Consider the following 23406-nt stretch of genomic DNA (forward strand, 5'->3'; position numbering starts at 1 on the left):
TGTCTACTCTAAGATAGAAAATTGAATTTCATTTCCAGGGTTATCTTTTGAAGATTTTCTCTTGGTTGCCCTTGAGGGTCAAGCTTTGTGGATCACTTGTAGAGTGGGTTTATAACAAATGAGGGCTCTGTGTGGTTGAACAGTACAATCTGTGGTGGTTTGTTTTCTCACAGGGACTGCTGGTGGCCTTCAGCTTCGATGGGAGTAACAATCAACTGGTGCCTGACTGAGACCAGTGTCCTCGGGTGCCTGGGGCAGGGATTTTGAGTCTCAAAGAGCCTCCTCTGTGGGGGAGCCTTCCAAATGCTGTATCATGGCACGTGAACCAATTTTTAAACTTTGCATCCTGGTTAATTTTTTCAGTCCACACTGTACTAACTGATTGTGATCACCGTGTTAGCACTGATGGAAGTGATTTGCCTGCTGAGATTTTAGTCGTGATTTCTCCCAGCAAGGGGTGGTGCAAATGTTTAACATAGCTGCTGATATTAAAAAAGAGCTAGGACATCACTCTTTGGTGTTTTTAGTGGGGGGATGAGAAACATCTGTCTTGAATGTTACAAGTCAAAAAATACCTCAGCATGAGATTTCATATGTGAATCTGTGGTGCTCAGCAAGATGGAATGTGAACTCTTGGGAAGATCATATCATTCTCCAAAATGAGGCAAAAAGGGCAAAATAACTATCATAGGGGTGTGAATCATGGCTTTGTAAAACGTAATGTATTCCATTTTTCTGTTAGCCTTTGATTTATCTTGCTATTTTTCTTTTTTTTCTTTTTTTTTTTTTTTTTTGGGAGGGGAAATAACTTCATGCCAGAATGTGATTGAATAGAGACTGTCATTCATGTTGTAACACGTTGTGAAAATATCCTGGAGAGCCTAAAATAGTCCAGAGAGACACATAGAATAGCCATGTGTATGTCTTCAAAGCTCTAGTAAAAGTCAGTGGGGTCACTCATTTTTATTTCACTCAGATCTACAGTAATATTAAAGCCTTGGAAGTGCAGTGATAGGTGCTCAGTTAGAATTGGGTGGGCCTCCTGGGCATGCCACTCTTCCTACCCACCCCTGCTAAGACTAAGAAGAAAATTTTAAAAGCCAGAATTAAATGTAATTTTTATACTTATTTTAACTGTCAGGAATTCCTCTGAAAAGACACGCCTCATCTGAGAAAACCAAGAGTTTCCAGCAGAACTGTGCAGTGTGAGATCCCTCCAGAATCCTCAGTGGGAAAAAATTATCCTGGTGTTATTGGAGACATCAGCATGCCTTTTCTGCTGTGCTTGAAAAAAAATAAGTCACCCGTGCCTTTAGGCAGGACTATATTTCAAAAACACACCCCTCCCATCCAGCAGAACTACCAGGCTTTGCTGGAGTCGTGCTTGAAGAACAAATGCTTGTTCACAGACGACACCTTCCCTGCTCACATCAGCTCTATTGGAACAGGAGCACTGCTAAGGAAACTACCCCGAAATTTACAGTGGAGGAGGCCACACGTAAGTGACTTTCACTGAGCACTGTGTGTAAGAGGATGATTACAGATGATAGCCAGCAAATAGTTTTATCATTGAACAGACTACTCTTAGACTTTAATTTAGGTGTACTTTAATGTCTCCAGGGATTACATTTATCACATCAGGTGTCATTTTGGAAGCTGGGGTACATGGAGTTTCATAATTGCCTTTGAAGCATTTGTTGCTCAAAATCATAACCAGCCTTGTTCAGTTTATATCCACTTGGAGCAGGCAGGGAGAGGAGGCAAAGGAAGCAGGGAGAACTGGTTTCCTTGGAGCTCACAGCTACAGTGATCTCACCATGATTCTGTGGTGACAGATGAGATCCTTCTCCCCAGAGTTCAAGATCATGACCTTTTAGAAGATTTCTGACTTTCTAGACAATTCTTAGCCGTGACCCCTCTCTCCCATGGACCACATACTGTTGTGATGCTGGAGGCTGCTACTTTCCCAGACAGGGCAGGTGCCTTATCCTCTTGCTGGGCTGGGTTTTTTTTTCCTCCCTGCTTAACTGTTTAGTCTATTGTACTTGGAGTATTCTTTTCTCAGCTCTCAAGGCTGAGCTTCCATCACAGCCAGTGATTGAGCATCAGTCTGTGAGTTGGTTTTAGTTTTTGGGTCTTTGTTTTCTGCTTGTGCTCACATTTCCAAGGCCTTTGCTGCTGTTCCAGGCTTAAACTGAACTTCCACAAGAAGAGACACCCGATTGCAAGGGCTGGTCACAGAGCACGTTCTCATAACAAATGGGGGGATAACAAGTCTGGGAGGCCAGGACAGGGGACTGGCACAGTTAGATAAGGCCTGTTACTAGCAATGCCAGTTTTGCTCTTGCTGAACCACTGAGCAGAGTATTGACAATCAGATCCTTCTGAAACCAGTGTATAGAATTATGTGAGAATTTTGGAATTCCCTTGTCTGTAGGGAATTCTGCCAGGTAATAGCAGATAGCATCTCCCAGCTAAGTTATTTTCTAGCTGTCGCATTTTGTGAGATTTAAACAATTTCTCAGAAGGATCGAGTTTCTGCAAGAAAAAAAAGGGCCAATGTGAGTCCTGGCCTCTACAAAGCCCTTCAAGTCTCTCTACCTTTCAGATATTGAAATGGACTTGAAACTGCCTCTGTCTCTCAGTCCACTGTTCTGCTGCTCTGCTGTGATCTTTGGAGTGTCCTGTGTAGGGTCAGGAGTTGGCCTTGATGATCCTGATGGGTCCCTTCCAACTCAGCATATTCTGTGATTCTAAAACTGCCTTGTGAAGAAGGCTGCTGTTTACTCTGGATGCCAAACTCTCTGAGCAAAGACTCTCTGAGAATGGATGCTGTGCATCCTTCAGTCCCTGTGCTGCAGAGGACAGGCTGAGATTCTGCCATTCACCCTGCAGGCTTGTAGCTTGCTCCATCTGTGACTGATGGCCTGCAAACTGAACACCCAGACTCACCAAGGGCAGGCCCTGGTGTCCAATTACTGTGACTGCCTTCTGAGAGTTTGCTGTTTCTTTGCTATTGCCTGCAGGGGAAGCCAGCAGCGTGAAACTTAGCTTGAGCAATTTCTGGGTCATCCAAGTGAAATGTAATTTTGACACTTAGGTTATTAATTTAACCCCAGAGGCACTTGTGAAGGGAAAAAAAATCACAACATTATTTCTCTCTGTACAATTATTCACAGACCTACTCTTGTCACAGCAACAGGAATTCTATAGCAGCCATCAGTCTGTAACTCAATGGTCAGTCAAACTGTGGAGATGCCAGCCAGGTTGGGTGAAAGTTTGAACATTTATGCTCTGCCCTCATAACCTCTTTTGGCTGACACTTGTGTGGAGGAGTGGGACTGGGAGGTTTGAAGGGTTGTCTTCTCAGCGTGGTGTCTGTGGAAAGCCATGGTGATGCATCTGAGCACCAGTGACTTACTCTGGAGACCAAATTCAACATAAACCAAGCACAAATGTGTGGCCAGGCTGGTGTCAGGTTAGCCAGAGCACATAACACCAGATTTATACCTGGGCCAGAACAATGTCTGCTGGGACAAAGGGACTCTCAGTATTTTAAAAGCTTTGACTTTCAAGCTAAGTCAGCTCATTTTGCTGGCTTAACTCTCTCCTTCCTCTTTTTTTTTTCTTTTTAATTTTGTGCTTCCCAGGCTTTGCACAAAAGTCCCGTATTTTATTCTGCAAACAGAAAGCAGCTTGATCTCTGCCAAGGATTGGTGGGTAAGGAAACTCCTTTGTAAAATATCTAAGTATTCTTACACAAGATAACACTTTGCATTGAAGTTTGAATGTATAAAACTTGGCATGGAAATAGAAGGTGTCCATCTCCTTTCTCCACTTGGCATGGTGTGGATGAAGCAATCATTTACTGGCATAGGCTCAGTAAATAAGCTGGCAAGCTTTGAGGTGGGATTTGAGGCATGAGGTGTCTCCACAAGCTGAAATCACCCCTGTGTGTTGTTTCTGCCCATGCTAATAGGAAGTGATCCTGTGCTCTTACTGGTCTGTGGTGTTGCTACTTGACAATTGAACAGAGGCCACAGAAGGACTTCATATTTGTACCTAATGCTCAGTGTGTGTTCTCTTCTCAGCCTTGCAGTTAGAAAAATAATTTTATGCCTAAAATAAAAGACTATATTGCCACCTGCAAAACAGGTAGAGGTGGGACTAAATTAGTTTTTAAGTGCTCTATGTCCTTAAAAAACAAAGTTTGCTAAGTACAGTCTTACATGTGAGATCCACTGGAAATTATTTTCTTTTCTGAAAAGCTAATGTTTTCAAAGAAAAATGGAATTTTTTTTTTAATAGTGTGCCTTTATAGAGAATAGAAAAACCCTCACACAACATCGGTAAAACCCAGAATGTTTTCATTGACAGTTATTGCTTGCTAAATTTCTTATTTAACCAAACAGTATCCAAAAGAAAAGATCATGACAGAACAATTATAAACCAATCATGGTTTGGTTAAGTAAAGCACATGTCTGGATCATCTCATTTTCTGTGTATGATTTGTTATAATTGTAAAGACATCAGCACAACAGCTCTTCTGCTGGGATCTTGGTGATGTTGCTGAACTTGGCTGAGAGCTCTCACTTTTCAGCCAACTGCATGTGTCCGTTTGTCTTGGCGCAGAGAACTGCTGGTTCCTGGCGGCCCTGGAAGCCCTGACATTCCACCAGGACATCTTGGCTGCAGTTGTGCCACAAAACCAGAGCTTTGAGAAGAAATACGCGGGCATTTTCCACTTCCGGGTACAGCTGCTCCCCCAGATTGCAGGAGACCCTCAGATATCCTTCTCCTATGTTTTGTGTCACACCCTTAGATAATTTGTACGTGGTTCCCTTTGTCCAGGGGCAAGTGGCCAGAGGGTATCCCAGTCTGGAGAGGAACCCATCACCCCTCCTACAAAGTAGTGCAGGCAGTGAATCAACTGCCAGCCACTGAGGAAACACCTCTGCTTGGCTGCTCTCTCCAGCTGTGTCCTACCCATATTTTAACACAGACAAAACTCTTTTTCAAGAGTGGCAACAGTCAGCAGGACCTGAGCACATCAGCTCCAATCTTCTACCCCTTTGCCCACCTGTTGGTACAACTCTGCTACCCTGCAGTTAGGAATTCCTTCCCCAGAAGTCCACCTGTGGCTAATTTTCCTGCTTACTCCTTTTACACCTGATACATGCTTTGTTTTCTCCTCTGGCTGGGTGGGGCTGAGAACCTGGCTTTGTGGGTGAGTTAGCACATCCCACTGACCCACAGCAGTTTGTTCTGTGCCCACAGCTAGGTTGTCTTGCCTTTCCTGTTGTTTCAAGGGGAGGTCCCTTCCAAGGAAACATCAGCTCATTCCTTTCCCCTGACAGTTCTGGCACTTCGGGGAATGGGTTGACGTGGTGGTTGATGATCGCCTGCCGGTGAATGAGGCAGGGGAGCTGCTCTTTGTTTCCTCGGTCTATAAGAATGTGTTTTGGGGAGCCCTTCTGGAGAAGGCATATGCTAAGTAAGTGACTCATGCCAAGTTATGTAAATAGTCTCTCTAAAATATGTTGGTTGGTGCCTACGCAGTTTGTTCTTGTTTATAAATGCATCTCCTAGGCCTCACTACATTTGCAATGTAGTAGATGGCTCTCATCTTTCTATTATTGCACAGTAAAAGCTGCCGTTGCAGTAGCTGTTACCAACCCAGGCCCTTGAGTTTAAATCCAAGGGTTTAGGTGCGAAAACAGCCTTGTTGTGGGGGGTTGTCCTTTGAGTGTTATCCTTGTTTACATTGTATTGGCTTAGGCTGATGCCTTCCTTGTAAATACCACAGAGGAGTGAAACAGCACAGATAGAGATTTTCAAATGTGAGTGATTTCTAAAAGCCTCCTTTAATGTATTATCAGTGGGAGAAGCCTCCAAGGATTTTCATTTTGGAGGTCTGCTGAAGTATTGCACTTTGTTTTGGCAGATGTTTTTGCTCTCAGGTCCCCAAAGCTGAGCCATGTCACAAGTCACATGGCACGGTGAGAACAGTGGCTTCTCTCCAGGGTGTTTTGTCTACAGTGGTAAGCTCTAGTGGTAGTATCAGCACAAAGAAGAAAGCAGCAAGGCCTAACTGGTGGAGTTTGTTAATATTTGGCTGAAATAATCTCTGCAGAGCAGGGAAAAATATCCTAGTTTATAGTGAGAGAAAGATCACACAAAGGTGAGAATGTTCAGTTATTTTCATTTGGTGCTGGTGTTAGAATGAAAAGACTGGACCAAGTTGCACTGCAGTGATAAAGAAAATCAGATTGGAGACTCAGCTCTCAAGGCACTATATCTTAGATACAGCACAGTGCCTGGTGATAAATTCAGGTAACATTCTCTAAGGCAGAATCATCAAAGAGTCATGATGGGCATGTTCTCATTACAGTGCAGTCAGGGATGACAGCGAGTGAAGAGTCCCTTTCAGACTATGGCCAATCTTGGAGGCAATTTTGTAGATTCCCCTTGCCAAAAACTCCCCTAAAATGAAACATGAGTTACAGCCTTCCTTTTGCTTTTTGCACACTTTTTTTTTAATGTTTTCATAGGCAAGCTGTTCTCACCCTGTCATCTGTGAGTATAACCTAAAGAATATATTGATATCTTTTTTTTGCTAGACTCTATGGCTCCTATGAAGATCTGCAGATTGGGCAAGTTTCAGAAGCCTTGGTAGATTTTACAGGGGGTGTCAATACAAGGATCAAGCTTGCAGAAGCTCCTCCTGATCTGTGGGATATCCTGACAAGAGCCACCTACAGCAGATCTCTCATGGGCTGTCAGACACACTCAGGGGTGAGGCTTGGAGTGACATCAAATGGCTCTACAGCTAAAAGCCTTTCCACACCCGTTTCCCTCTGCTCAGCTGGTCACTATGACTCAAAAAGTATCAAAGCTGCCACACGTGGCTTTCTGTAGAAGTCACATTCTTCATGTTAAACTTTGCTCATGAATTGATTCCCTGATGCTCTCAGCTCCCTGTTGTTATGTTTAGGAGCTGGTTTATCTGTCAAAGAATTTCTTTTGAATAGGGACCTACTGCATTTTCCCATTTTTGTTAAATAAATTTTCCATTTTTACAGATGGTGCAGTGAGGTACAGACACACATGGCATGAAGTTACAGCAAAGGTAGAGAGATGTGTAGTTCAGAACATGAATTAAAATCTTGGCTTCCAAGCTTTATGCTACCACCTCAGCTGTTGGGAAACTCTGCTTTTCTGAAAATCAAAACCTCCTGGACTTCCTTAAAGTGAGATGGTCTCTAGCCAAAGATCCACAGTTTAGGAAGAGGCATTCACATTCAACCTCCAATTCCAGGCATACTGCAAAATCTGCTCTTAGGAGCTTCCATTTATTTATTTATTTATTTTCAGTTCTCCTTTTACTTTGAAAATCATTGCTTGCACAAGTACAGGTTTCTGGTATTGGTATGAGTCTGCTGTATGAGTAGGGATAGAAGAAATGTTTATTTCCCTTCTGTTTCTTTTTCTTGTATACAGACAACAAAGGTCCTGAAGAATGGGCTTGTTGCTGGCCATGCCTACACAGTAACTGGTATTAGAAAGGTAAGACCAGCCCAAATGTCCTGGGTCCAGGTTAATTTGGATATTAGTAATTTTTTTTTTCAGTCATGTGTTCAACCATTGATCAGAGCAACTATAATATCTCCTCCCCAATACTCTTTTCTTAGTCTAAGGCTAAAAGAGACTGTGTGCTTTGTTAAGATTTGCTTTCTAAGTATGTTATTTTTAATTTGGAGGCCTTGATGTAAAGGACAATGGTTATGGATCAGTGTATCTCTAAGGCTGGGATGATTCACAGGGCTCTCCTGAGACCATCACCTAGAAATGCATCTTAGCTGTTAAGAATGAAGGGACTGACTTTTGGGGCTGCTGGGAGGATGTGCTGAAACCTGGGGATGCCCGGCAGCTGTGTCTGCTGGAGTTAGCTCCCGTTCCCTCGCCACGTGGTGTGAGGGAGGGCACAGGCTGAGGGGATGTGCTTTCTACTTGGGATAAAAAGCCTTCCTCTGAAGCCAGTGGAGAGGCCATAGAGAAGTAAGGATGTAAAGGCCAGAATATGAAAAACTGCAGATAGAGATGTGAGTCAGGGGTAGAGTAAGGGAACTGAACCGTGCTCCTGTGCAGACAGTGCAGGGGAACCCCACGAATCTGCAGACATATTGCTGGGAGTCCCCTTAAGATATTTGTCTAGAGATAAAGGACAGTGAAATAATAGGTCCCAAAGAGTAGGAACTTCTCCCTCCTGAATTGGTGGATGACTGTCTTGTCCAGCCTCAAGAGGAGTTTGACAGGGTTGGCAAAGGACTCTGCGGGGCTTTGGACACGTTGGTGAAAGCATGTTCAGTACCTCCAGCAAGAGATACTAGAAAGGCTAGAAGAGGTGAGCTGGATGAGGCATATTTGTGTCTCGCACAGGAGGAGCAGGAGGGTTTTAGGTGTGGAGTTTTTCAGCAATGTGTCTGTCAGTCTGGCTCCTCTGGTGAGATGAAGAGCCAGGCAGCATTAAGGGACTGACCAAGCATGTGGAAACAGTGTGAAGTTAGCTGTTCTGCTGTGTGCTGCCAACAAAGCCCCTGATTGGCCTGGCTTCCTCTCCTCCTGCCGTGGCATCCCAGTTCAGGAGGCATTAATCTGTGTGGTCACCTGAGGGGGCTGCATTGTGCTGTGCCGTTGCACTGGGAAAGGACTTGGCTTTCACTTGAGTACAAAATGAGCAGATATTGGAAAGGAAGAGGAATTTACAGTCAAGCCTTTAGATGAGGAATCTGTCATGTCTCTGGTTTCAGTTTAGAATGTAAGATGAAGCACCTTAATCTCTTCATTGCTGGAATTCAGAGTTGCATGTTCAAATATTTTTGTCATCATACTTCCTGTGATCTATGAGAACAAACAAAATTATTGTTAATATCTGACATAGTATTATTGTTAATATCTGAAATAGTACAATGATATAAACCAGATGAGAACTGCTGAGACCTTGGTAAGCACAGCATTACTGTTTTCTGCAGGTGACCTGTCAATATGGACCAGAAAGCCTAGTGAGACTGAGAAATCCATGGGGAAAAATTGAGTGGAAAGGAGACTGGAGTGACAGGTGAGTTTAAAAAAGGAAAGGTATGACACTGAGCAGAGGAAAGGTTTCTTGGAGGAAAGATGCTGCCATCTTCAGGCATGAATTAATGTTGAGGGCAGCAATAAGATAACAGTTGCTTGCACAGACCTTCTGGTGTCAAAGCAATGACTCCATAGATTTATGTGTCTCCAACAGACAGTGCTTCTGTAGCTGGGCTCACTTCACACATGCAGGCTCAACAAGATCAGTTCTGCTCTTCCATTTAAAAGTGCCAGAGGAAACATAGTATGAACATGAGATGCTGACGATGTTGCTGTGATCTGGAGAGCATGCAAAGGGACAGACAGCTGTGCAGAAGGCTCTAAAAAAAAAGCATGTTTCAGGATACAGTCATTTATCATGGGAGGGCCCAGGAAAAATATCCCATAGGCTGCAAGGTGTTGGAACTGGGTAGCTATGAAGGAGTCCTCTGTCCTGGCTGCTTGAGGGAAATACAGTTGGGTATGAGATTAGAGGAAGCCACTAGTGAGGAAAACGGGCCCTAGATTTGCATCTACCTGACTTTTTATTATTTTACTTTTTTTTTTTTTAATTGGGACCCATGAAAGTGGTTTGCATTCTAGACCATGGGCAACTGTAAACTTGTGTCCTGTTCCTCTTTGAAATGGAGCATGTTTCTTTCTTCCAAGCTTCACTTCACTCCCTGCACAGGCTGTTTGCTGAGGCTCAGGATGTAGAAAGGAGGGAAGAGTACAGAGGTCATTGGGAATGTGAATGGCTTTCACCTTGTCTGTCGAGCAGTAACTTCTCTGATGCATGTCTGTCACATAATGACAGCACACCAGCTGTTCTGTTGAAGAGCATAATGAGCAACATACTGCAGGCCTGCCTTTGAAATGACTCCCAGCTGCCTCTTGTGCTGTCCTAGTCATTCATTCATTATGCCAAACACTCTTCCTATTATGTCTCCTTTGACAGAAAATTAACCAACAAAGCAGGTCTAGATTTTTACAGTTTAAGTACTTGGAAGCTGTGCGTTCAAGTGAAGGCACTGGCTGATGGAAATGGAACGTTTCTGGCTTCTGCTGGAGAAAACTGGAGCCACATAGGTGAATCTACATCTCATGGGACCCAGGGTGGTCGTGAAGAGTCTTGTGTGGCTGAAGGCATAGCGGGGGATAAGCATGGAGATATATAGAAACAGGGATTTGGCCTCTTTTTATAAGGAAGGCTATGTCCTCTGTCTTGAATTTGTGGCCACATTCAGTTAGTCACCTCATGTTTTTCCCTTAGCTCTTACAAGTGGGAGCTGCTGAGCCCAAAGGAGAAGATTTTGCTGAGGAAAAAGAAGGAGGATGGAGAATTCTGGTAATGGCACAGTCTTGCTTGTCCCTTCTCCTCCAGTAGCGCTGGGGCTGCACCTGGAGCTGAAGCAGCACATTGCCACTAAGGCCAAGGCGATAAGTGGTGATAAGTTTTATAGCAGCCCATGCTCCTTTCAGCTTGATGCTGTTCTTCAATGTAGGAGTGAGGGAGAAGCAGGACGTTGCCAGCTCTCCTGGGGCTGCTGGAGATAAAGGGCAGCCCCAGGAGCTGTTGTCCTGCCTTTTTTTTTTTTTTTTTTAAACCATAGCTTCGGGAAGCTCCCGCTTGCCTGTTTGCCTACGGTTTCTCCACAGCTTTTGCCACGAGGTGGCAATGTTGCTGCCCCTGTAATTTCACTGCGTTCCTTTTGCTGGCAAGATTATTTTACTCTCTGTTCTGCTATCCTTTTCTGAAATTTTAGTGGTGCATTTGCTACTCCTAGATGCTGCTGTTGAAGCAGACGCTCTCTTCTTTACTGCCTAATAAAATATGAGCATTACCATATGTAACACAGAATGGTGCGGCTTCGAAGTTCCTCGCTCCCTTTTCTTTTCATTTTATGAGCCATATGGACTAAACTAAACTGCTGACAAGATGTCTCTTGGCACTCTTTTCCCAGGATGTCTCTGCGAGATTTTAAGATTCATTTTGTAGATCTGGTGATCTGTAAATTAACTCCAGACCTGATGAGCCAGGAAGATGGGAAAAAGTGGATGTACTCCTTGAAGAGTGGGAGATGGGTTAAAGGAAGTACAGCAGGAGGAAGTCTGGGATTCTGTAATGGTGAGGGGTGCTCTTTTGGATGACTCTGACTTTTGGATGCTCTGCTGACTCAGTTACCAGCTCCTTTTAACCTCCTAACATAAAATTGTTAACAAGCATGTGTTTCCTGCTTAAGCCTCTGCACAAACATCAGAAATAAGCAGCTGAAGGACTTTGACTGGCTCCTGCTATCACAGAAGATGCACTGCTTGCAAACACAGGGCAGTGGCCTGATTATAGCATGAAATAAGCTTTAGGATCCCAGGATCAATTGCCAGCACTGATCTGCTCTAGGACATTAAACTTGTCTGCTAAAATTTGCATCCTCAGCACCTCCAGGGAGTGTGTTTTAAGTAAAGTGAATAAAATAGTCAGAGGCTCAGCTCTTCTGGAAGCCGAGCAGGTGGAGTCTAAAGTCAGCAAGCCTGTGCACCAGAGGTGAGAGAGGAATAGTGATACATTTATGAACAAAATGAGCTCTTAGTTGCATATAAGCAGAAATATAATTCCTTCTCCTGTCTTAGTAGTTGCACTGCTAGACTTGTAAACTGCGCCTCAAAATCAAAATCAAATTCTTCCAGGGTCTGGAGATCCAGACAACCTGTGACCTATTCAGTCCAATGCCAGGCATCATGTGGGAAGCTGGCAATCAATTTTGTCATGGAAAATAACATCAAAACGTTTTTCTTTTACTTAGGCAACTTTTGGATGAACCCTCAGTACTGGCTGAATGTGTTACCAGCTGAAGACTGTAGGAAAAGCCCAAGTTCGTGCAATGTGGTTATATCCCTCATGCAGAAACACAGCAGCAAACACCGGAACCAGGCTTCTCACCTTTTCATTGGGTTTTTACTCTATAAGGTGCAAAGAATTGCTTTGCTTTTCTTGCTCTCACCAAACAGGAGAAATTCCAGCCCCTGTAGATTGTAGTGCTCTGCAGGCCAAGAGTTTGGTTGTGCGCAGGGTTATCTGTGCTCTTTCCTCCTGCCTGTGGCCAGTCTCCTCATACATCAGAGCTAGGCTCCCTCAGGCTCTGTGCCCCTCTTGCTGCCTCTCCAGCATGCTGTGTGTCATCCTGCAGAGCAGTGAGAAGTGCCTCTTGCTTCAAAGCACATTGGGCTTTATTTTGCTGCCTCTGAGGGTTTGTGCAATAGCTGGAAGAGGGTGCCAGGAGTTCCCTTACTTTGGGGCAGGAAGAGCTCTGCCCTCAGGTTATTTCCAACCATGGTAATATTGTGCCTGAGAAGTGTTCCTAATATGATGTGGCAGCTGCCCATGTGTGCATACTGCTAGCTCCCTGTGTATCCAGAGCTAAGTGGATATCACTAGAAGGAGTGCGAGTTTCCTCCCTTCAATTCTCTGCTTATCCAAGTGCCTTGAGAGCCACTCTGCTCCTTTGAACAGAGACACAGGTCTTGTTGCTGCTGTGAGCTTGCACAATTATGGAGAGGTGACTGTGGGGAAAGGATTTTGGGTGGAGGGACTGAGTTTTCTGAAGGCAAAAACCCCATATAGATCTATGTAGCTGCTCTGCTTCCCAGGAATGACTTGGCTGTGTTTTGTGAGACACAGAGTTCCTGACTAACAGATGCTCTGTTTCTTTTCTTCCTGCAGGTGGGCCTACAGGTGAGTCCCTTGTCACCACTGCTGGCTGTTGTCTGGGGGACCTGGGCGGGTGCAGCTGTTAAGACAATGCTGAATGGGATGTGTTTGCCTTTGTTCCTTGGCTGACAGCAAGTGACAGTATTTGAATTCAGTGAGGCACCACAGCAAGGCACTACTAATGCAGAACTATCCTCTGACTCTTCTAAAAAGCAGCCATATCAGGAGGGCTCATTGGCCTTAAAAGGGGGTGTTAGTTGTTTAGCTTCTGTCCTGGGACTTCAAAGGTATTAGAAGTGGTATCAGCCTTTACCTGATGAGCACTTCATTCCTGCTGCAGTTGTGGGATGGTGTCCCAATCCTTGGCTGTGTTGTGGGAGTCAGAGCTGCCTTTCTGCTGTCTTCCAGTCTTGGCATGAGGTGGGAAAAGAGCCTGTGCCCCATGCAAGTCAGAGATCTCCTAGGGAGCTCAGGTTCCTGGCTGGCTGGGAATGCTCTGGCATTTTCAGCTTCCTTAGGCCAGCTGTGTTTCTAGCATTTCCTTTATCAAAGAGCTTTTGGGATGTAAGAAAGGGCCCTGGCAGTAAAATCCTGATGTGAGTCCCAATTTTGGCCCTGACCTCAGAGGGCTATTTAAAACAGGGAAAGGTTTAGGTCCTTTTGTCTTTAAAGGGCATATCTTCCACTGTGTCACTACTCAAATGAGAGTACACCTCTTAAATGAGAACTTGGGCTGGTAAAAAACTAGTTTGGGTATATGGTTAGGGCAGCACAATTGTGTTCCTAGTTACTGTATTCCAAGCATGGTAACCATGAGGTAAGATGCCACTCCTTCCTGACTTAAATATCTTGGGCACCATCAGGGTTACCTTCAAGGTAAACTTTCTGGCAGAGGGGGTCTGAGTGTGGCCCTAGCACAGTGCTCTGTCACACCTGAGTGCAATGGTGGTAGCCAGGACTTTTAATTTCAGGTTTGTAGTGGTTGCCAAGATCAATACGGAGAGATGGCAGGCCTAGAGCATCTAAGGTATTGGAACTGCTGTCAACAGAGTATTGACTGGAATATAAAAACTTTGAATTTAACATAAGGGGCATCAGGAGGAGTAACCCTGAACCCTTCATAGGAAAGATTGCTCTATTAGTAAGAAATATACTGGCAAAGAAAGAGGAATAGCATCTCCCCATGAGGCTGCAGAGTAAAATGGCTAAATGTTTTGAGGAACAGCCAAGATCAGAAGGTGACAGTAGTTTTAGCTAGCAGGATTATTTATTGGGCTTGTGTACTGGGCACTCAGTGGCATTAAAATTAGTTCCATTTTGCCTGGATCAACACTTTATCCATCATCTTGTGGCAGAAAAGGGCCTGCAGGGCAAAGAGTGCCAGACAGATGAAGGACACTTGCATCAAGTCAGGGCTAGGGCTTAGGTTGCTCGTGCAGTATGCTCAGATCACAGGTGCTCCAAAAAATCCTCTGCTACCACATCCATAGTGCAAAGGACAAGCTGGGGACAAAGTACGTGGTCCCTGTGGGAAAAGAGAGGTGTTCTGGCCAGTGAAGGCCAGTCTCTGGAGCAGTTCCTGCCTGCAGTCATTTTGGCCAGTATGGCAAAGAATTTTGCAGTAGCCACTTTGACAGCAATGGCTTCTCCTTCTCAGTCCTTGTTGCTGTTCCTTACAAGTAGAGTTATTTTTTTTGTAAGTTGCAGGAAGCCCAGTGCTTGGTCATATTAGTACTGAGCAAGGGTGCTGCACAGTGAGAACCACCATGTCCTGGGAGGAGACAGTCCTTTGGGCTCTGTTACCTGCTTGTGCTGTAAAACAGGCTGAGATGTGAAGGCCGGCTGGCTGTGCCCTGCCCGTGAATCCTCCACACGCCTTTTGTCCGTGTGTTCAGCTGGGGCAGAACACGTTTCTCTTCTCTTTCTTCCCTGAACAGTACCAGGAGAGCAACAGAAAGCTGCCCCCAGGTTTCTTCACCCGACATCAGCCTGTGAACAAGCACCAGGTTTTCCTTGATGAGCGGGAAGTGACTTGTGACTTCCATCTGGAGCCTTGTGTCTATGTGATTGTCCCATGCACCCTGGAGCCTCAGCAAGAGTCTGAGTTCATCCTGCGGGTCTTCTCCAGGAAGCACATTCTTCGGTGAGATGCTGCTGCCCCTCTGCCAGCACCTAATTCTCTGGGAAGGTCTGGTCTTTCTAGTCTAATGGGGACAGCATAAAGACTTTACTCTGTAAAAAGCAGCACCATGTCTTTCGGAGAGTCTGGCTGTGGGTTTCTCCTGCCTTAGGATTCTTAGTGGTTGGAAGCACTGTTTTTGGCCTTGTCCTTTCAAAAAATGCTGGTGGGCTAGGCCCACACAACCCTTGCAGCATGCTCACGTTTGAGACTGTGAGAATGATAAGAGCTTTTTAGCTTAGTTAGTTTGCCATGAGTCCCTGCTGGCAAAGCTGGGACAGTTGCTTTTACAGAAATGGTGCTTTGCATACTTCAAATGCCAGCAGCTTTTGGGATGCTGTATGGGCATGAGGCCTTCCCGTGCTGTAACACCAGAGAATAAAACACAAGAGCAGGTTGGGGCCCCATCTGGGGAAGGGGGATGCCACCTGTGGTGAGACAAACACACAGTTCTGAGATATCTTCTTAATGTGTCTGCTTTTTTGCATCTCCAGAGAAATGGGTGGGAACACGAGCTTCACCCTCTCTAAGGTGAGTGGGTGTGAGGGGAGTGGGAGGTCTGTGGTTCAATCTACAGCTCTGAATGTTGGGTTTTTACTGTTGCTCTGCCCTAGAGAAGAGGCTGAGTGAGAATGTCAATGCTTGTGTTACAGCACTTTTGAAAGCACAGCTTGGGTTTACAGACAGAGCCCTTTGGACCAAGGGGACAGATGCAGTCAAATGTGGGGGACAGGCAAAACTTTAGACAGCTTAGTTGCCTTTTTGCAAAGATCTTTTAGTGATACCATCTTCCTTGCTCTGCAGTCTTTCCTGTTCATGGCTTTTTGGAGACTCATGGTCCATTCTTGCACTTCTCCCTGTCCCTTTCATGCCTTCAAAGCTTTGAAGACGTTATGGGACCTTAGCAGTACTATTCCCATGCAGCAGCCTAAAGGTTATTTTCAAAATACCTGGTCTCAGCGGCAGTACACGCACATCTGCAGCTTGTGCCAGGGAATTTATAGCATAGTCTGTTCCCCTGGCATAAACAGGGCCTTTCCTGCTTTCATCTCCTCTGTTGGGCTGCATAAAGGAGGACAGAGACCCTTCTCTCTTTGTGGCACAGAGTGGGCCCCATGCTTTGCACAGCTTGGGGTGTGGTGAGGGGAATGTTTCTCCCCACTAAGTGTTGTCTGAGTATTTTTCTCCAAGAAATAGCACTTCTCTGGTGTGGGGAGGTATCTTAGCAGTGGGCTGTGGTAGTGATGCAACACTCATTACAGGGTGGCGAGAAGGGCGGGGAATGGAATGCAATTCTGGGAAAGCATCTTTATCACTTGGTTGACAATATTTTTCTCGTGCAAGTAAATGATTTCTAATGATTTTTTTTTTTTAATGCCTTAAAGGAAATTGTTGATAGGTATGAAGGCAAGATTTGGGAGGATTTCTTCACAAAGTATTTTGAACAGGTAAGTGCTTGCATGAGTAAGCTCCTCCAGAGCTATTATGTAGCTCTGTGAAAGTAAAAGCATGTTGATATTCAAGGGAATATGTCTCTGGAAGTGTGTGGAATGTCTGTGGAAGTGTGGAGAACAGAGAGGGGCTATGGAGAGGAGGTTGGACTCTGTACAGCGATGACTCCACGCAGCAAATTGGCCCGTGAAGCTTAGCAATATGACAGCATTGAGACAGGCACACTTCTCTGCACAACATGGTGTCAATGCCTGGAACTTAATGTGGATGTGACAGTATCAAGAGGCTCAGAAGGTACTAGCAAACTGATGGGCAGAAAGTCCATAAACAAATACTGAAGGACTGGGCAGGGATGTACCCTCTAAGATCACTTTTTCAGCAGGGAAACAGCAGAATGGACTGCAGAAACTGACCAGGCTCACGTGCTCTCCCTAAAAGTTAATTCCTATTGCCTATACTGGGGACAAAGTGATGGGCTGTGTGGATCCATCCTACCCTTTGGGGTTTCTTACATTCATAGAGAGCACCCCTGAAATCTTGTCTCACATATACTTCATCACAGTTGGATGGCAAATAACTTGCTTTGAGAGGTGAAATAGATACTGGGTGTCCCATCATCTCCTTTTCCCCCTAATTTTCCTAGTCAAATGTGACCCTTACTGTGAAAGATTCTTTTTAGTGTTCTCTCTGGCCTGATTTGGGGTGGAGCTGACCATCAGGGATCCCATTAACTATGGTGAGGGATGCAAGTGTTTCACCTTTCAGAAAAGGTCACTGCGTTTATTTAGCATCATACCCCGTATTTGGCAAACACAATTTCACAAAAACAAATTTGCACTTTTAATAGGAATATTTTGAAGGAAGCTGTTACTAAAAACAAGGAACGCTTTCACTTTTTTCCACTTGTTTAAGATTTTGGTTTTGAGAACAGTGTGGCTTTGATGTGCTAGAAATTGCCACATACTGTGAGGTGCTGGTCCTTTGCTGTCAGGATGTCCAAGTACACACAGAAGCAGAGGCGGTACTGCCATTTCTGAAAGCTTTACCCTGGCATGTCTCAATGATCTGAAAGCAGGCTTTTATTTTTGAAGAGTGACATTTAAAAAAATCCTCCAAAGAAACGATTGTCGCAGCTTCCAAAAGATCTGTAAACTTTAGTATGACAAGGGGGAGGGGGAGTCTCTGCTTTGAAAAGTTTGGGGAGAAGTGTTCCAAAGTTTCCTTCTTTTTTTTTTTTTTGTTTGTAAATGATAAAAGGGGAATGTTTGAAGCAGGTCTCTTGACAGTGTGCTTGGTGGGACAGATTGCAGCAGGGCTGAAAGGTTAACGGTCTGCGTCCTCACTCAGTAGAAATCTGCACTACTGCATTGATCTGTGTGGAGCCCTGAGAACTTAGCCCAGAGCACACTGCAGCTCTTGCAGGCTCAGAATCTTGTCATATTCAAAGGGAGTCTCTTCTATTGATTTTCACAGTGGCTGGAGTAGGGCCAGAAAAGCAGAGAATGAAGATGGGACATGCTGGGAAAACAAAAGAGGGAAAAAAGTGATTTAATACTTAGGAAAAAAAAAATTAAAATTCTCTTCCATATTGCAGAATCCTGAAATAAATGCTGTTCAGCTCCAGAGGATCTTGAATAATATATCTTGGAAAAGTAAGTGCTGAGAAATAATGTTTCTGTAAAATAAGCCCTCTCAGAGAAAAGCCTCAGCTCCTGTATCTATTTCTTGAATTCTGGGAAGTGAAACTGGCTTCAGTCTGACTGAACTGACTCTTCTGATGCCATGTTAGATTTCCAGAGCAAAGGATTTGACTGGGTTTGAATCAACCTGGCAGAAATTTTATAAGCAGAGCTAATCTAGTTTGAATTTCAACAACTGAAAGAATGAGGAAGGAGAACAAGCATGGATGCAGATTCTTAATTTGACCTCCAAACCCAGCCTGACCTCACCTTTGATTCTGAAACTGTATCTCATTTCACCCTGTGCCACTGCTGCAGTCTCAGCAGGACCAAATTAGAAGATGTGGAAAGCCTGGTCTGTAGGAATTTCTGTGATGGAAGAGGGTCTTGTCTTTACTTTCATGTGCCTGGTCCATGCTGCTGTTTCTATTTACTCTTCCCTGCTGTGCATGCATAGGGCTGCTCCTTGCTCTGTGTTTGGGGGACAGGATGAGGTGCAGGTGGCCTGTGTAACTCATGCTTGTGAGAGCCAGGTGAGCCCTGGGCTCGTCTCTCTCATGTGTGACGTCCATTCTGCTGGGGCCAGCCCAGAGCAGTCCACAGGCTCATACTTTGGACCTTGGTAACAAATAACACTACCTGGACAGCAGTGAGGCATTGCAGTGGCTGTTTTCTGTGAACAATGACAATGAAATTACAGATACAGTGATGAATCCAGATTTTCTTCCCAGTTTCTGCACTGGTAACAACCAATATGCAACACAGAAAATACTCTGCCCAGCCATTACAGGCAACAAAGAAGAAAATCAAAAGACTGATGTGATGCCTTTTCCACCTAAACTCAATTTGACATTACTCTCCTTTCTACAAAGGTGGACAAGGATAGTTCCTCTGTCCTTTTGAACTGACCCACCAGGCACTGTCTTATCTGTGAGAAAATTATATTGAACAGGGAGCCTTTACTTTTCATAAGTTATTGATTTTAAGACAGTGATTTAAAAATCTTTACAGTAGTTGATTCAGATTTACTAAACAGGGAATTACAATATTAAAATTATTAAAGCATCTTGACTTTCTGCAGAGAAGGAATTGGTGAGTTATGATTCTGTCCCTTACTCAGTAGAAGGTACAGACCAACTCTAATCATGATTTGCAGTGGGATTAGAGCTTATTTCTGTTACTCTTAATGTAATTTATATGTGAACGAGGAATGCTAAGCTTTGAGGCAGCATCATGTTTTCAGCAGTGCCTGTACTTTTAATTATATTAACAGAGCTGGCAGTGTGTCTGTGAAAGAGAGGGAGAGAAAGATGCTTAGTACAAGGGTTTCAATTAATTTGGAGTGCTGTTCCCCAAAGCTCTTCAGGTCAAGTGACTTTGCTCAAGGTCATGCAGTAAATTCTGTTTGGGATTAGAGCTTTGGATGTCCTTTTCCTTCCATTTTCTCTAATAGCTGGAGATAGTGTACCATATTTCATTCTATATTACATGCCTGCAGGGAGCTCATATTGGATTTTCTGAGACTAGTAGAATCCATCCTGTTGCCTCATATTTTTATCATCATAAAAAGATACATCTTCTCAAGTGGGTGTAAAGTTTCACAAAGGCTTTGGGGCCTGAGCCCTCTCAAGTGAGGGGGAATTTTGTGAGAGTCCATTTTTTCTGAGAGATGTTCAATGACTCCCCAAAACAATTTTTTGGGGTTTTTTTTTTTTTTGTTCTCTCTCCAGATTTCCAGAGTTTTCACCTGAGTTTCAGTCTGGATTCCTGCCAGGGTATCTTGGCACTCCTGGATGTATCCTTGTCATGAGTGATACTTCTGACTTATGTAATACTTCAGCAGAGCATTATTTCTTAGGGCAGACTGGGTGTTACTGTGATTTCTTTACCACCAGGACATGGCCCTGCTTATTGAACTTCTCACCCCCCATAATAACAGTTCAGCTGTGACAGAATGCAGCTGGTTTGGGAAAGGGTTGATTCCTGCCGCTTCTGAAATCAGCAGCCAGGTTTCCATTGACTTTAGTGGGAGGAGGGTCAAGCCTATAAATAGGCATGTGGGCTAGGAAATCATTATCCTCATATTGTAATTGCATGGATGTTAGAGTTGCTGTAAGTTTTGGGATTTTTTTTAGGTTTTTGGTTTGTTTTTGTTTTTTCTTTTCTCATTTTGTAATATATGTAATGGGTGCTCGCTAATGTTTAATTGAGATGTTTTGACCTTAATTCACCCACTAAGCTGAATGCCACTGGCACACTGAGTATCCAGGAATTCAGAGTCCTGTGGAAAAGGCTGCTTTTCTATTTGGTATGACAACAATTTCCATGCCTCCCTTCACTATCTCCCTGCTCACAATCCCTTTGGTATCATCTGTTGGGTTTTGGGTGGTTTGGTTTGTTTAAAAATACTCCCTCACCCCACAGGAAGTTTTCCGGAAGAGAGACACCAACACATCAGGAAAGCTTGACCTTGTGGAACTGCATGCAGCTGTACAGGAGACAGGTGAGCCCACAGCATGTTTTGGCAAGTCTCATCTTCTTGCTCATGAAAGCTGAAAGAAAGCACAGGGCTGGGAAACATCTTGATAACTGTGTGTAGAGCCCAGGAGAAGTGGAAAACAGTATCATTTGCATGGCCTTGGCCATCTCTTCTTCCTTCTTTAGCTGGGTAAACACTTCTGAAAATTATTTTGCCATGGGATGGGCTGCTCACTCTTTTCTCAGTGTGGTCTCACACTGAGAGTTGTCAGAAACAAGTGTCTGCCTATTTCAGACCCAATTTTGAAATCCCTTCCTGTGTGTTGCTAATTGAATTTTAAAAGATTTGTGGGGTTGTGTGGATGCAGGAGGCCAGATCTAGCTCCTATTAAATTGCTACCTCTGCTGAAGATGACAGCTCAGGGACCAAATCTGGAAGTGTGGGACTTTCACGGAGACAATACTGGTGCCAGACTTCACTAATGCAGTGTCTGAGACTTGATCTAGAAATGGCAGATGATACATATGGATCCAAATACTGGACCAAGCTCTGTTGCTATTGCTGGGTGTTGTGTGGGGGCTGGTGCTCAGTCTTGTAGCTTCTTTTGCATGTTTACACTTTAAATATCATTCCTCTTTTTGGTGCATGTTCACCCAGTTCATCTGAGTCAGTGAAAGCACAGTGAGAAACCCAGGCAGACCTCTGCTAAAGCAAACTAAAATCCCAGGCCATGAATAGAAAATGCTTTTATTCCTAGCAAATGCTGCTGCTAGACTTTGGTACTGATGCTTTCTGTATGAGCTTCCTCTGGATTTTCTTTTTCATCTCCTTTCCTACCCTCTTGGGAATATTGCTCTTAAACCCAGTGCTGCTATTACCCTCATATCCCATGAGCAAAAGAGGCCTATTTGTATTTTATTCCAGCTCTAAGTATAGGGGAGCAGATCTGAACCATTTTAAATTTGGAGGAGATATCTTCATGTAGAGGTCTCATTTGGGCTGGCTAATATTTGATTATCTTAAGCCAGGCTTGAAAAACAAAGCTGTTGGAGAAGAGATGAAGACCACTCAGTTGTGCCATCTCATTCTGTTTTCCTTCCCCCCTCCCCCCATTTTATGTAGGTATTTCACTCAGCAATGAAGTCTGTAATTTGATGGCAATCAGATATGGTGACCCTGACTTACAGATCAGCTTTGAGAGCTTTGTTTGCTTCATGCTTCGAGTGGAGATCATGGGAGGTGAGCTGGCGCTCCGTGTCTGGCCTGGCAAGCTGGGCTGCCAGCTGAGCCCTGGCCCCTCTGATGCTGCTCCCACTGGCAGTGGCAAGGTCAAAATTAGCAGAGCTGGATTTCTGAATAAACCAAGAGTAATCAATTTAAAGCAAGGGACAGATAAAGAGGAAATCAAGCTCTCTCTTTACCTCCCCACCAGTCCCTGCCTACAGACATCTGAGCTGCACGTATCAGAGTGATTAAGCTCTCTGCAGGTTGGCACCAGCCTTCTGTAGGAAGAAGCAAGAAAATTGCAGATGAAGACTACTAGTTTCCCATGAAGAGAACAGCCTTTAAATATATCTTTTCCAGGAAGAAGAAAGCTTTGAAATATGTCTTTGATGGACTGCAGTTGTGAGGATGAGACAGCTGATACTCAGATCATGCTGTAGACACTTTACACATGTCTCAAAATTGTAGTGGGTCGGGTTGGGACCTCTTGCATTTTGAGGTTTCACAGATGCATGGGCAGCCAGTAACATGCCTGACTTTATTCAGCTGCTCCCAGTATTCCAGCCTTCAGGGATCTTCCAGTTACAGAACAGAGAAGCTCACATGCACTTGAGACTAGCCTACAAACTCTGCCTTTGGGGTTTTTCCTGAGACAGTGCCTTGGCTGTGGTGATCTCTTGGCTATCAAGTTAATGCTCCTCATTTACTTCTTTTGCAGAGGCCTTTCGCAACTTAACACAAGATGGCAAAGGGATATATCTCCGGGAATCTGAGGTAAAGCCCATTCCCTGACTGTCAGGTGCAGGCCCCTTTGTTGCATGTGGCACTGCATGCTTTGTTCTGTGGTATTAGAAAAGGTATCTTTAACTGACCACTTACAGGGCAGGTTACAAACAACAAGGAGGTTCAGGCTCCTAAGCCTTCTGCTTTATTATAGCTTCTATTCCTGCTGGAGGCAGAATATCTCCAATGCCCCATAGCCCAGTCCAGGTGGGAGTATGGCAGAGCTCTTACAGGGATGGATTATTTCAACCCCCTTTCCATATTATTTTACAGTGGATGATGATGACACTTTACTCCTGAAGCAATGCTGTAGAGGAGGGGACAACCAGACCCGCACCAGCATGAGGAAGGCTGCCTTGTTTCAACTTTTTACTTCATATGAAAAGTCTTTCCCTCAAGCAGACTTAACCTGTTCACAGACAAGCTCACAGACTTGGTGAACTGAAGTTTTGCTAATTAACATATTTATTTTGAGTCCTGTTTCACTTCAGACAACCCTACTGAGGAGAGACCATTGGATGCCAACCACTACAAGTGCATAGTGTGACACCCTGGAGCATGGTGGCTGAGTGTTTGGGGTCACCTACTTCATGCTGGTGTAATGCTGCTGTCATAGGCACACACTGTGGTAGTGCCCAGGGGCTGTGCTTGGTGTTGGGGCTCTTGAGTCTGGGAGGGCAATGGCCCCTGTCCTCAGTAGCTTGTCCCCTGAGAGAGGGATCCCAGTTCTGTACCTGCTAGGCCCATGGTAGAGGACTGGAGTCTGTGTGCTTCTGGGAAAGAA

At 44.5% G+C, this 23406-nt stretch overlaps 1 protein-coding gene across 1 annotated transcript; it reads left to right on the forward strand.

Annotated features, from left to right (window-relative positions):
• Nucleotides 1–1267: 1267 nt before the first annotated feature.
• Nucleotides 1268–22922, forward strand: LOC309586221 (calpain-14-like; the record flags this gene model as incomplete). The annotated part of the gene is made up of 21 exons (XM_082302845.1): nucleotides 1268–1498; nucleotides 3651–3720; nucleotides 4633–4751; nucleotides 5358–5494; nucleotides 6621–6795; nucleotides 7501–7566; nucleotides 9033–9118; nucleotides 10391–10465; nucleotides 11082–11245; nucleotides 11922–12085; nucleotides 12839–12850; nucleotides 14722–14969; nucleotides 15500–15536; nucleotides 16391–16453; nucleotides 18052–18109; nucleotides 19867–19931; nucleotides 20376–20444; nucleotides 20561–20639; nucleotides 21738–21854; nucleotides 22558–22613; nucleotides 22896–22922. 21 exons carry the CDS (start codon nucleotides 1268–1270, stop codon nucleotides 22920–22922), a joined length of 2118 nt encoding a protein of 705 aa, XP_082158971.1.
• Between the last annotated feature and the right edge of the window lie 484 nt (nucleotides 22923–23406).

The sequence above is a fragment of the Coloeus monedula genome (genome assembly GCF_965178545.1).
Source record: "Coloeus monedula genome assembly, chromosome: 2".
Lineage (NCBI taxonomy): Eukaryota > Metazoa > Chordata > Aves > Passeriformes > Corvidae > Coloeus > Coloeus monedula.